The 14,366-nt window shown below is 43.6% G+C and overlaps 2 protein-coding genes across 3 annotated transcripts in view; both read right to left on the bottom strand.

Annotated features, from left to right (window-relative positions):
• LOC133136485 (major histocompatibility complex class I-related gene protein-like) overlaps positions 1-9,381 on the bottom strand; it is a 12,974-nt gene extending 3,593 nt beyond the window's left edge. Inside the window, exons 1-4 of the mRNA XM_061254012.1 lie at positions 9,171-9,381; positions 2,860-3,120; positions 1,931-2,209; positions 515-823 (exon numbers count right to left, since the gene is read on the bottom strand). Of these exons, the coding sequence (XP_061109996.1) occupies positions 515-823; positions 1,931-2,209; positions 2,860-3,120; positions 9,171-9,222 (901 nt within the window). The 5' untranslated portion in view covers positions 9,223-9,381. The remainder of the gene's footprint in view (positions 1-514; positions 824-1,930; positions 2,210-2,859; positions 3,121-9,170) is intronic.
• LOC133136484 (putative HLA class I histocompatibility antigen, alpha chain H) overlaps positions 1-14,366 on the bottom strand; it is a 143,962-nt gene that overhangs the window by 27,760 nt on the left and 101,836 nt on the right. The window lies entirely within an intron of this gene.

The raw sequence follows: 14,366 nt of genomic DNA, 5'->3' as shown, positions 1-14,366 counted from the left end.
ATCTTCAATCGTTAAATTGTCTCTCAATCGTCCCCTGACTAGTTGACTTGCAGTGGGCTCCAGAATCATTGGCACCCCTGACTGCCAATAATCCCCTCAGTGAATCAGTGGTTAGTGTAGCGAGACAGAGGTCCTACAGAGTGAGGCTCAGTGTGTTTGTAAAACTCCCTCTGATCCTCCTGTTTGTGATATCACTGCTGTGATTCCCCTCTCTCTCTCTGTTCTCTCTCTCTGCCCTCACTCACTCTCTCTGCCCTCTCTCCTCCCTCTCTCTCTCTCTCTCTCTCTCTCTCTCTCTCTCTCTCTCTCTCTCTCTCTCTCTCTCTCTCTCTCTCTCTCTCTCTCTCTCTCTCTCTCTCTCTCTCTCTCTCTCTCTCTCTCTCTCTCTCTCTCTCTCTCTCTCTCTCCCCTCTCTCTCCCCTCTCTCTCCCCTCTCTCTCTGCCCTCTCTCGCTGCCCTCTCTCGCTGCCCTCTCTCGCTGCCCTCTCTCGCTCTCTCTCTCTCTCTCACTCACTCTCCGGCTCTTTGTTTCTCTTGATGTTCTCCTCTGTGACAGGCAGAATGATGTCATTCTCCAGGCTCTTGTGCTGCACAGTGCAGGTGTATCTGTTCCTCTTCCAGTCCTCAGGCTTCACGTGCAGGTGAGACCTGGTCTGGAAAGTTCCGTCCCCATTGGGCACCGTCTCCCCCAGCTCTACGTCCACATCCAGGTCCTGTCCGTCTCTCTTCCAGGTTACCATGACGGCACTGGGGTAGAATCCGGTCACATGACAGGTAAGAGGAGAGGAGGTGTTCTTCTGCAGTAGGGAGACCTGAGGCTTAACTGAGAGAGAGAGAGAGAGAGAGAGCGAGAGAGAGAGAGAGAGAGAGAGAGAGGGTGGTTTGAGTATCTCAGAAACTGCTGATCTCCTGGGATATTCACACCACATTCATATTCATTCATATTCATAACCACACATTACAACAGTGGTCTGCAGAAGAGCATCTCTGAACACACGACGCATCATAGCTCTAAGTGGATAGGCTACATCAGTAGAAGTCTAATAAATAAGTCTAATAAATACCTAATAAAGTGCTCTGTGAGTGTATATAGTAAATGTACTGCATTGAGCAGCGTGTTACAGTACTATACTGCCATCGAGTAGTTGCATCTTAATAATAAATTAACATTACAGTGACTAGCAGTAAAGCTGGAGAAGGATTTGAGTAAAAAGAGAATAGACTCCAGTCTGTCAGTCTCAGTCTGTTTATTGGCTATTTTTAATCAATATATCACAGTAAAACCCTGCAATCGCGCAAATGTGGATCACAGGATCATTTCATTCTGACTGTTAAAAGATGTTGAGGCAGACATTTATTATCGGGGGCAGAAGTTTCTATAATGCACTGAGCGCCTTGGACCTGCTACAGCACAGGCTACTGTAAACCAAAGCAAGGCCACTTCTAGAGGTTTTGTTTGCGTCTGTAAGGTAATAATCGGTACATTTCCCACACATTCAGCGTCTGTTCATAGCCTACCTGAGTGTGTATGTAAAGTTAATCTAATGGAGGCAAGTGCACATCCAATGAAGGCTAGTGGAAAGACCACAAGGCTAGAAAGCAATAGGCCACCCGCACCCTGAGAATGCACTTATCAAACATTACATTACATTATTGTTATTAAAGTGAGCCAGACAGCTGTTTAAAGCTAAGCGCCCATCACATGCTTCAGAAAGGATCTCACGTGTGTGTAGGGATTCTATGTGTAGGGATTTTGAGTTTGGCCTGATAACGCTGGCGATGAAAACATTTCCCCTGCTTTTATTCACACAGTAAGTGGAAGAGGACTTTTTCCACTTTTGAACTTCACAATGAGGCGACTCAGCATGTTAGACATTTTGTTGAATGTGCAGAGTGGCGGTGACTGGTGGTGCTCTCAGTGCTGCTGTACCTCTCCTCTCCAGAGTGCTCTTCCCGTAGCTCACGTACTTCTTCAGCCAATCAAAACACTCCTGGGTCAGGTAATGCTTCTCGTACTCAAGCTCACGTGGGTGGTTATTCCACTTCCGTGTAGTGATCTCCCCCTGCGGCACAGGTGTGATGTATCTCCAGGTTTTCGTGTCTAAAGCAATGAAGTCTTCCCCATCGTATCCATACTGATCTAACAGTCCTGTGGCCCCGGTCTCATCATCCCACTCACAGCCGTACATGTACTGAACAGTGTGCTCACCTGGAGAGAGAAAACACTGTCACTGCACACACACACACACACACACACACACACTGTCACTGCACACACACACACACACACACACACACACTCTCACACACACACTCACACACACACACACATCCCACACACACACACACACACACACACACACCGTCACTGCACACATCCCACACACACACACACACACACACCCTGTCACTGCACACATCCCACACACACACACACACACACACACACACACACACACCCTGTCACTGCACACATCCCACACACACACACACACACCCTGTCACTGCACACATCCCACACACACACACACACACACACACACCCTGTCACTGCACACATCCCACACACACACACACACACACACTGTCACTGCACACATCCCACACACACACACACACACACACACACACACACACTGTCACTGCGCACACACACACACACACACACATTGACTACAGCTCTGATCCCACTGAGACTACAGCCCTAACCCCACTGAGACTACAGCCCTTATCCCACTGAGACTACAGCTCTGATCCCACTGAGACTACAGCCCTGACCCCACTGAGACTACAGCCCTTATCCCACTGAGACTACAGTGTTGTTTGTCTGTGTGCATGTTTACCTGTGAGTTTACTCACCCTGAGTCTGGTTGAAATGCTGCATTAAAATTCCAATATTGTTTTTGAAGCTCTGCTGTGCACTAAGTGATGCCACACTGTTTTTGTCCCAGTAATCTTCTCCCACATTCTTCTTTATCCACTCAGTTTTGGGGGTCTCCCTCCTGATGATGCTGTCATAGTACGTAAACGGCTCATCATCCACCAGACCCACAGTAGTGAACTCTGGGAAGTCAATACCCGCTGTGACAGCCGTGTAGAAGTACTTGAGAGAGTGAGAGGCTGTGGACACAAACACCTTCATTAGAATCATCACAACATACAGAACTTCTGTGACCACAACTTAAGATACTGGAGGGGATGTTGGAAAAGCTTATGTCAATAACTATTATTTTTTAGTTTACAGCACTTTTTGTGGAGCCTACTGCATACACTCATGATACATAGTGCAAACTTGCAGACACAGACAGACAGACAGACAGACACAGACACACACACACACACACACACACACACACTGCTGCAAGCTCATGATCACCTTATATCCAATAGCTTTTGTAGTTGTGTTTCATACAGTCATGTACAAAAGGTTTAATTCATGTTATTTAACATGTGTCTAGGATGATTATATTTTTTATTTTTTTGCATTTACACAGTCCATTAAATGCACCAGGTTTATTTAAAATGTTGGGTGTTTTTGGGGGGGGGATTCAGTAAGTTAGGAAAGGGTTCAGAATAGAGCTGTACCATCTCTGCATGACATTAAATCAGTATTCAAAAGCATAAATAACACTTGCAGCCAACTGGACACAAGAAATTCACATCCATTTAAATTCACATCCATTTCTGTTCAATGCATATAAACGTCATCCGAGAAACTCAATTAACATTGACAGTTTCAGTGTTAGATCAATTCTTACAGCACACATGATCTGGACTCATCTGTACTCTGTTAGAGTTGAGTTTTACTGGAGTACAGGCAGTTATCCAAAGTTAATTCAACAGAAGCAGTGTCAGAGAGAAGAAACATCACTACTCTGGAAAAAAACCCTCAAATAACCGGCTCTGCACCACTGCTGCCACCATCTACAGCTCTGACAGACTGGAGAACACAACAATCTGATTGGCTGGGAGAGTTCACTCCCAGCCAATGGGAGAGGAAGCATCATAAGTCTCCAGGTAGATCGGAGACGAGAAGGTTAGTTTTCCCGAAACTGAAAGTAAATAGCTCTGTTTGCTTATTTTGCCAGCTGTCTTACACCTAAAATAAAATACGGGGATCTACACTTTTGGCAGAAAGGAATGGGAGATTGGGGGGCTCCTCAATCCCTGAACTGGCCATAGTTTCCACTCACCAAATTGCACAGAAGAGGTGACTTAAAAACACGCAAATGCACACAGCCTCACCACAACAGCACAAACAATGCAGTAACCAATTGCAGCACACAAAGGAAACCAAGCAGGAACACACAGATACAGTGTAATCAGTACAGAACCATCAGCACAGAGAGGGGGAGGCTGGTAAAACCAGACACAGACACAGACACAGCCACAGCTCCCTTACAAGAAATAACTGCAGTTCAACTGGAGTTGCTATGATTGTAACTGAGCTTGTATTGCACTTTCTTCACAGTAGTTTCTGTAGTTTCTGTGTCTCTACAAACAAAAACACTGCTGTGAAGGCAGAGGAAGAATACACTGCTAAAACCACACAGGGAGTCATGTGTGTTCTACTGGTTCAGTGACAATCCTTACAATTGGGAACCTATTTATTTAAAAAAATAAAACAAAATCGACTCCATATAATTGATTTATCTTGTCACAATTCCATTTGTTGGATGTAAACGAAATCCATATCTGCCCAATCTGAAAAATCAATGCAATATTCTTATTCTCTCCAGAAAATACGTTGAAAATAATGACATTTTACCAGATGTGGTGGCATGGGTGCTACATTACATTACAGTTATTGAGCTGCCGCTTTTATCCAAAACGACTTACAGTTGATTAGACTAAGCAGGGGCCAATCCCCCCTGGAGCAATGTGTGGGCTCAAGAGCCTAACTGCTGCTCTGGCTAAACCGGGACGTGAACCGCCATCCTTCCAGGTCCCAGCCAAGAACCTTAGTCACTCAGCTACACTACCAGCTGAACCAGTTTTCATTATTCAAATCCCCATTTGCTTATCAAAACTTTCCAGCCATGCCAACCTGCAACTCACCAAGAGACTCTCGTTGTAGCAATGTGAAAAACAAACTAGCGTCATCAAACTCTAGGGCGAATCAGCGATAGACTCATTATGAGGCAGAGAAATAATAATTTAAAAAATTAAAAAGTCAGACATACACCAAACAATATGCTTTAAAAATAAATTGTTTGGAACATCATCAAGGGCAAGTTTTAATGTAGTTTAAGAAATAAGTAACTTTATTTTTGAATGCTCTATTGTATTACTATGGAATTAATTTGTGTGTGGAACAAGTCGAACAGCAAATGAAAATAACTTATACAAATGTATAAGTGGGATCAGGGCTGTAGTCTCAGTGGGATCAGGGCTGTAGTCAGTGTGATGTGTGTGTGCAGTGACAGGGTGTGTGTGTGTGTGTGTGTGTGTGTGTGTGTGTGCAGTGACAGGGTGTGTGTGTGTGTGTGTGTGTGTGCAGTGACAGTGTGTTTTCTCTCTCCAGGTGTGCACACGTTTTCATTTAGCGGGTAAGTAACACCTGAGAAACCTATAGCTAAAGCGACTTAAACAGGACGATTGGGACAAACCATTCACTGTCGGGATTTTACCACTCTGGTTTCACCTTAGAGAAATGACAGCACTTTTATTACACACAGCGAGCTCCATCATTTTTGGGAAAGACCTTTTCTGTACTACATACAGATTTATAATCAAACAATTCAGCGTGATTAATTTCTGTATTCCCATATTTGAGCTGAAATAATGTGTTGTTCTTGATCTGTATTCTGTTCTCGTAAAGCTCTGCATATGGTAAAAGTTACTCTGGAAAACTTTATTGGGGTGAACAACGATATTGAGCGTTGGATTTTCATGTTATTTGTTGCATTTGACATCAATGTAAAAGGGAAACTAAGCACAGTTTCCCAAATAATCTAAAGCAGGGGTTCCCAAACTCAGTCATGGCTCTGCTGGTTTTTGTTCCAACCACAATTGCAATGACAGAACGTTACCAAAATGTTTCTCATTTGCCTTCCATGTTCAGAGGGATTATTTGCCCTCTTAAGACACATTTTCTCAGACATAGCTATGCATGCCATGATGAATAAAACTCCTGTGTTTTTATTGTGCTATATAGCGAACACATTTTTTGATGAAATGTTAGACTGAGGTTAAACAACTAACCCTAATTAGGTTAATAACCCTAATTAGGTTGCTGAACACATGCGTTTATCATCTTTCATCAATCTATCATCAACACAATGCGGGTTTGGCTCATAATCTTTTTTTATTTTAATCATATTCGTTAGTTTTAGTGGCCAGGGGCCTAATTTATAAACGTTGCGTAGGCACAAAAGAATGCGTACGCCACTTTCTAAGCAAACTTTGGCATTTATAAAAAACGAACTGTGCCTTTAATGCTTATGACGTAAGACCAGGAAAACGGGAAGTGAAACAGGATTTAAAAAGGTATAAAGATTTGCCGGGAGTTGTGGCTGAGTATGGCTGCTGTAAGGACGTGCTTCGTCCCTGTTATACTTATTAAAGTGTTGTGTTGTTGAATCTCGCTATACGGGTTCTCTCCCTTCCTAAGTGCAACACAACATTTGGCGACGAGAGAAGTCGAAAATGATATACAACAGATACCACTGTGTAAAATAAATCGAAATTGATTGTTGTTGATTGTACTCTTAAAGGGTTCTGATTTTCTGCATGTTTACACTAGGACTCGGAACTATACTGTCCTCTCAGGTCCTATTTGCACTTGTTCTTGTGTTTAATTTGCACTTTGTTGTACATCGCTCTGGATAAGAGCGTCTGCTAAATGCCATGTAATGTAATGTAATGTAATGAAATATTACCTCTCACGTATCATATACGAAGAGTTAATTTGCAAAAACGGATAAAAGCCTCTCTTACAACGAATAAACAAACAGCTGTTTGATTGATGGTCATATTTCTTATATCATCTTATGTTTAATCATCATTCTATGTTGTCTGTTTCTTCTTTCTTATATCATCTTATATTTAATTATCATCCTATGTTGTCTGTTTCTTCTTTCTTATATCATCTTATATTTAATTATCATCCTATGTTGTCTGTTTCTTCTTTCTCGTATCAACTGATGTTTAATCCTTAAACATTCTATTTTCTTTTCTTTCTCGTATCATCCTATGTTGGATTTGGATTGGCTACATTTTTTTTCGCCCGCTAAATGTACTAAATGTAATAAGTGTTGGCTAGGTGTGGAGCTCTGTACAAGCCTGTAAGGGCTTCGCTCCCACCTTGCACAGATTTGTACTAAAATTTGTGCTAAATAAATAAACCTAAAAAACCATTTATGCTCCCTGGAGTGCCCAAAAAATATGATTTAGGATGATAAATATAAACGGAGATGTTGTTGTAAAATAATCCCTCAAATATGTAGACGAATTGTTAAACAATACTTCATGTTATTAAATGTATTCTCATAAATAATATGGTGAACAGTCGGACAAATTGCGCTGCACTGATGCCGTTTACAATGCGTCAGTCGGGCAGATACAAGCATAGTTTCATATATTGTTATCATATTCATATATTATGTTTTATAATGTGTTTATTGTTATACATTTTTGTTCGTTTTATCTCTTAATTTTGTAACTGTGTTTTCAATGGTGCTAGACAAATAACGTGTATTATTATTATTATTATTATCATCGTCATCATCACATTCGTTGTGCAGAACTGTTCGTCATTTACAATCAATCAGGATAATTCCCACACCTGTAGCTTTTCAGAGGCAATCAAATGGCTGAAATCCCTTTTCTTGGCCTTCTTTTCAGCGTTTGCCATTGTCGTCTTCGTGAAATGCATATTCATTAGGGGTGTTTCACTGCCTATTTATAGGCAACTGTGGGCGGGATATGAAGCTGGCAAAGTTGCGCCACATTTAGAGTTGATTGTGATTTATAAAGGAAAACTGGCGTGGGACGTGCGTATGCACTGTTTTATAAATCAGAATATTTTTTTGCGTATGCACGTCCTAGGTTTCATGCTTACGCAACCTTTTGACGTGAATCCTAAGTACAGTTTTATAAATGAGGCCCCTGGTGTCCACAATGTCGCCAATTACGAGCCTACTGATCAGTCTTTAGATTGATCAGTTACAAATAAGTTGCCTTTTTGATAAATGCAATATAGCACAATAAGCACAATATGAACAAGGGAATGTTATAATTTGTGGCCATGTCTGACAACATGGTTTAAGAGGGAAAATAACCCCTTGAAACATCAATAGCACATAATTAATAAAAAAATAAATTCTGGGATTGCAACTGTGGTTGGAACACAAACCAGCATACACAGGGGTGCCCCAGCACCGAGTGTGGGAACCCCTGATGCAGTACAGCTGTGCTAGCTGTGTTCATGCATTGACCGTAGGTAGTATAATTTAACAAGCTAAATAACATTAAACTCGGTCAAAATACTGAAATTAAATACATCTGCCTCTACACTTTCATCCAGAATGCCAGTATGCCTATATGAATGAGATCATAGCAATATACAGTCTGTACCCTCTACAATATACACTTTAACGTAGGATCAATTAATTAATCACACCAATTAAAAAACTGTATGCTACTTAACGTACTGACACAGTTTGTGGGCAGGTTATGTTGAGTGATACAACATATGTGGTCCCAAATAGGACACATGAATATGTGGGAAATAAATCATGCTTTTGGAAAGTGCTAAGTCACGTCACTGACGGCTATTGTTGTGTGTTCTCCAGTCTACAGTTGAACTCAGTCAGTAACACGACTTCCGTATGCATGCCATTAATACACCCTAAGCGCCTTCGGGTGATTTGAGCGCAGTAAAAATAAGCCAGAATAAAACACATTTTAAAACCACTATTACTTCTAGACCAGTGGTCTCCAACCCTGGTCCAGGAGAGCTACAGGGTCTGCTGGTTTTCGTTGTTACTCTGCACTTAACTGTAATCAACTGCACTAATTGATTAATTAACTCACCTCACCTGGTTACCTGGGTCTCAACAGGGTGCTGATTTTAAGGTGAAAACAAAAACCAGCAGACCCAGTAGCTCTCCAGGACCAGGGTTGGAGACCCCGGTTCTAGACAAACTTACCACTTTAGACAAACTCACCGGCATTTGTTGAGGGAAATCCACACAGCACGACCCAAAGAAGAGAGTTCATCCCGAGAGAAAAAAGTTCAGATAACGCTTCTTCTTCAACATGCCCGGCTTGGTGTTCCTGCCGCAGTCCTTGCTGATGTCTTCCCCGGCCTCGCTGAACTCGATGAATGAGATATGGGGTTTACTCCTTGTTGCTTTCCGTTTCTGAGAGGGCATGCTTTCAGTCTTGCGAAGCGAAACACAAGTTCCGATCACGTGAACATTTGTTACACATTGAATGTTAAAATGTTCACGATTGAGCGATGGATAACTCTAGGGCGCCATCTACTGGTGAATGGCAGAGGTGGTAGCGCCATTGGAAAATTATTTCCGTTCAGCTATCACTGGAGGTGCCTTAATGCTGTTAATATTCTGTAACTTCGAATAAGATTCCGAGTTACTAGTCGACATTTGGACCAGAATATAAGGCGTCACCATAATGTGAATTAATGCGTCCACTGTAAACGCTCCATCCATTTTATCTATATGTAGCATGGTTAGCTCAGCTAGTTCACTAGTAAGCACGGATGGTGCAGTGAAAGCGAAGGCTGGTAGCAGGTTATCGCGGCAACACTCCCCGATGACGTAACCCTCAAATTCAAAAGAACGTTGTTGCCCTTGGCTAGGGACGAGCTCGTTCGTTCAACAAATATTTGGACAAGTGAGAGGCTGGGTTTCAAATCCCACCTCGGACTCAGGCAATTTCTTCACCTGTTACATGTACTGATTATATTTGTGACAAAACAAGGTAAACGTTTAGACAATTCGCGCATGCTGATTTGCGTCTTCAAACGGACATTATAGAACGATTAAAATGATTACGGAAGACATTCATTCATTCATTCATTCATTGTCCTAGCCCGCTTATCCTGAAAAGGGTCGCAGGGGGGCTGGAGCCTATCCCAGCATACATTGGGCGAAAGGCAGGAATACACCCTGGACAGGTCGCCAGTCCATCGCAGGGCACACACACCATTCACTCACACACCATTCACACACACACACACACTCATATCTGTGGGCAATTTAGACTCTCCAATCAGCCTAACCTGCATGTCTTTGGACTGTGGGAGGAAACCAGAATACCTGGAGGAAACCCACGTGAACACGGGGACACCCCACCCCCACGTTTGTTCAGATCGTATTCCCGACTCATCTGGCCTCTCCAGTTTCTGCGCGTATTTTCACCCCCTCTGTACTTGAAGCTGTTTAAGCTTTCTGACGATCGCGCACTCTATCTCCGTCGGGCCTTATCCAAGACGTCTTGTTAACGGCGTGGTAAAATGTTCAGTTGTGTTGTGACCCAGCAGATGTACTGAAAACCAAATCCTGTTGAAGTGTTTTTATTTTTTGAAATAGTACAACCGCATCCAATATGTTAGGTCAAATGTATACATACAGTCATACTTTTATAAATCTTAATATACTGTCCATGAATACAGTGTGTTTGGGGTGTGAGGGTTAATCTGAGGCCCTTATTCCTGATGGGATGAGTGGGCTGTGTTTGCAGACTGTGTGGACTGTGTAAACTGCACTACGGCAGAAACACGTTGAGTAAACTAGCCGTCGTTTACCTGAGAACACGTTTACCTGAGAACACGTTTACCTGAGAACACGTTTACCTGAGAACACGTTTACCTGAGAACACGTTTACCTGAGAACACAGGGGAAAGGTGCCGCATCCTGATCGTTGGGGCTGTATCTGACTCATTATTTTGGTATAAACTGAGCCTCCCTCTTTCATTCCCTCCCTCTCTCTCATTCCCTCATTCCCCTATCCCTCTCTCACTCCCTGTCTCCCCCTCACTCTCTCATTCCCTATCCCCTTCTCACTCTCTTTCTCTCCCCCACTCACTCTCTCTATCCCCTTCTCATTCCATCTCTCCCCCTCTCACTCTCTCTCCTTCTCTCACTCCCTCTCACTCCTTTCTCTCCCTCTCCCCCTCTCACTCCCTCTCTCTCTCTCCCCCTCTGACTCTCTCTCTCCCTCACTCACTCTCTCTATCCCCTTCTCATTCCATCTCTCCCCCTCTCTCCCTCTCTCTCCTCTCTCTCCCTCTCTCACTCCCTCTCTCTCCTCTCACTCCCTCTCTCTCTCCCCCTCTCTCTCCTCTCACTCTCTCCTCTCTCTCTCTCTCCTCTCTCTCCCCTCCCCCCCCTCTCTCAGATGGTAAGCCTGCTCCTGATTGGCTTTGCCGCCTGGGGGAAGTGGTTTGGTCTGGTGTCTAGCTTCCAGGTTGTGGGCGGAGTCATCGGAGTGGGCGTGTTCCTGTTTCTGGTGGCGGTGGTGGGGCTCATCGGTGCCATGAAGCACCACCAGGTCCTGCTGTTCTTCGTATCCTTTACAGTGACCGTCGTGCTAATACGTGCTAATGTGCGCTAATGCCACCAGGTCCTGCTGTTCTTTGTATCCTTTACAGTGACCATCGTGCTAATACGTGCTAATGTGCGCTAATGCCACCAGCTCCTGCTGTTCTTCTTATCCTTTACAGTGACCATCGTGCTAATACGTGCTAATGTGCGCTAATGCCACCAGGTCCTGCTGTTCTTCGTATCCTTTACAGTGACCATCGTGCTAATACGTGCTAATGTGCGCCAATTCCATCAGCTCCTGCTGTTCTTCGTATCCTTTACAGTGACCATCGTGCTAATACGTGCCAACGCAGGAAAGAGTAAGGGAGCATATTGAGGAAGTTTTCTTTTGTAATGCAGTAAAGACATGCACACACACACACACACGCACACCCACCCACACACACTCGCACACACACACACACACACACACACAAACACATACGCACGCCCACACACTCGCACACACCCACACTCACACACACACACACACCCACACACACACTCACACCCACACACACAAACACACACGCACACCCACTCACACACACTGACACACACACACACACACACACACACCCACACTCACACTTACACTTACACTCGCACTCACACACTCACACATGCACGCCCACACACACTCACACACACTGACACTCACACACACACACTCACACTCACACTTACACTCGCACACACACACACACGCACGCCCACACACACTCACACACACTGACACCCCCACACTCACACTCGCACTCAATGAATGTAATATTTGTTCATACCTTTAAAAATAAATCACAGGTAAGTAACGAATCAGCTTGCTGGTATTGACATAGACCTACGTCACTTCCATTTGTATTTGTAAAAGGCGATGGTGGTGAACTAAATGCAGTATCGTATTTAGGGATATTACATTACATTTGTGGGCTTGTGACTGAGGGGGGTTGCAGGTTCCATTCCTGACTGGGGCACCTCTACCCTCTTCAGGAAATATCCAGCTGTATACATTTTATTTATTTGACTGGGACTATACACATTAATACCATTTCTGTAAATGTACCAGTTAGCCAGGGAGGCTGATTTTCCTCCTTAGTCCCTGGGCTACGTGTTTTTGGCTTTGGGAGGAAAATGTGAACCCACACGGACATGGGGAGAACATGCAAACTCCACACGGAACAGGCAGACCTTGTGTTCTCCCTGTAGGCCTCTACATAACGTAACACAACAGTGGTGAGAACAGGCCATTCAGCCCAGCAATGCTCGCCTTTTCCTGCCACTAAAGTCTACCTCCTGCTTAGTGTGCCTAACAGCTAAATAGTATCTGGCACCTTATCAGACCTGTTCTTGAAAACAAACTCTTAACTTACACAACGCTTGCTACAGAACACCATGACAGTGTTGACGTTTTAAGTATTTTATAAATGCACTCATTTTGGATTACCTTTTTATTCTCTTTGATTGCATCTGTCCTTACTGTTTTGTGTCCTTATATTGTACATGTCTGCAGGTGTTTAGCAAGCTCATCAGGAGGTACAAATACCTGGAGAAGGCATTCAAAGAGGAAATCAAAAAGGTCAACTTCACGATCATAGTTCCTGTGTAATGTCTTAAATATAATGAAAATGATTTCAAGGGGATATACATTTTTATGGTGTGCGAATAGTTGCGTTTGCAGTTGTGCTGTTGGTATTCTGTGCTGTAATTGTGACTGCTCTCAAAGTTAGCTCAGGGGTAGCAGCCGAAGAACATTTTCAATAAATATCATGTTCCAGTTAGAAAGGGAGTTTCTGCTCTCAAGTCGCTTTACATGTTGGCTTTTAAAATTTAAAATAGGGAAGCTTTGCTGGAATGTTTCAATGCTGATGCCTTGCAAAAACAGCCAAAACAGCTTTTTTTGGGAATAGTAAAGAAAGAAATTGGTGAACTTCACAGTAATGCCAATACAGGCCTGTACTCAAATCCCTCTGAAGACCAGCTGGAAACGTGCGAGACAATGACACCTGCTGGAGGAAGGTGGAAGTTCACCCGGTTTTTCTAGACGACCAAATGTGGAAAAGCACCACGTTCTCACCTCACCGATGTTCTGTAACATGTTCTGTGTGTAATCCAGGAAACTGGCAGGTCTATTTGTTAAGCAGAGGTCGAAAAATGAGCTTAATCTTTTTCCTGTTGAGTGTGATTGAGGCTTAATTACAGACAAAATGTAAAATGTAGAAGCTTGTTCATCGGCTACTATTAACTTCACTTCCTGTTTGGGCGTGTCACTTCCTGTCCAGCTGCTGCTCTTCCTGAAAGCCTTCAGCGAATCAGAGCGGACCAAGCTGGCCATGCTGACCCTCACTGCCCCTCCTCTAATACCCCCAATATACTACTTACCCCCCCAAATACCCTCACTGCCCCCTCTAATACCCCCAATATACTACTTACCCCCCCCAAATACCCTCACTGCCCCCCTCTAATATCCCCAATATACTACTTACCCCCCAAATACCCTCACTGCCCTCCTCTAATACCCCCAATATACTACATACCCCCCCCAAATACCCTCACTGCCCCCTCTCAAATACCTTCTCTACCCCCCCAATATTTTATAAAAAATAAAATAAATACAACCACAGATGATGTTTACGTCCTGTCGGGGCAGTGAAGTTTAATGTGAAATAAGGTACATTTCCCAAACCGCCGACACCCTCGTTTAACAGGCACTCTGAACACCGAACACAAGTGCGTCAACCAGGGTTTTAACAAGGGGTGAATGATGTGTGTGCCTGTGTGTGTGTGTGTGTGTGTTCGTTTTCTTCATTTCCCCAG

Source organism: Conger conger, chromosome 9 (genome assembly GCF_963514075.1).
Source record: "Conger conger chromosome 9, fConCon1.1, whole genome shotgun sequence".
NCBI lineage: Eukaryota > Metazoa > Chordata > Actinopteri > Anguilliformes > Congridae > Conger > Conger conger.
This window is presented reverse-complemented; position numbering and strand designations above follow the sequence as displayed.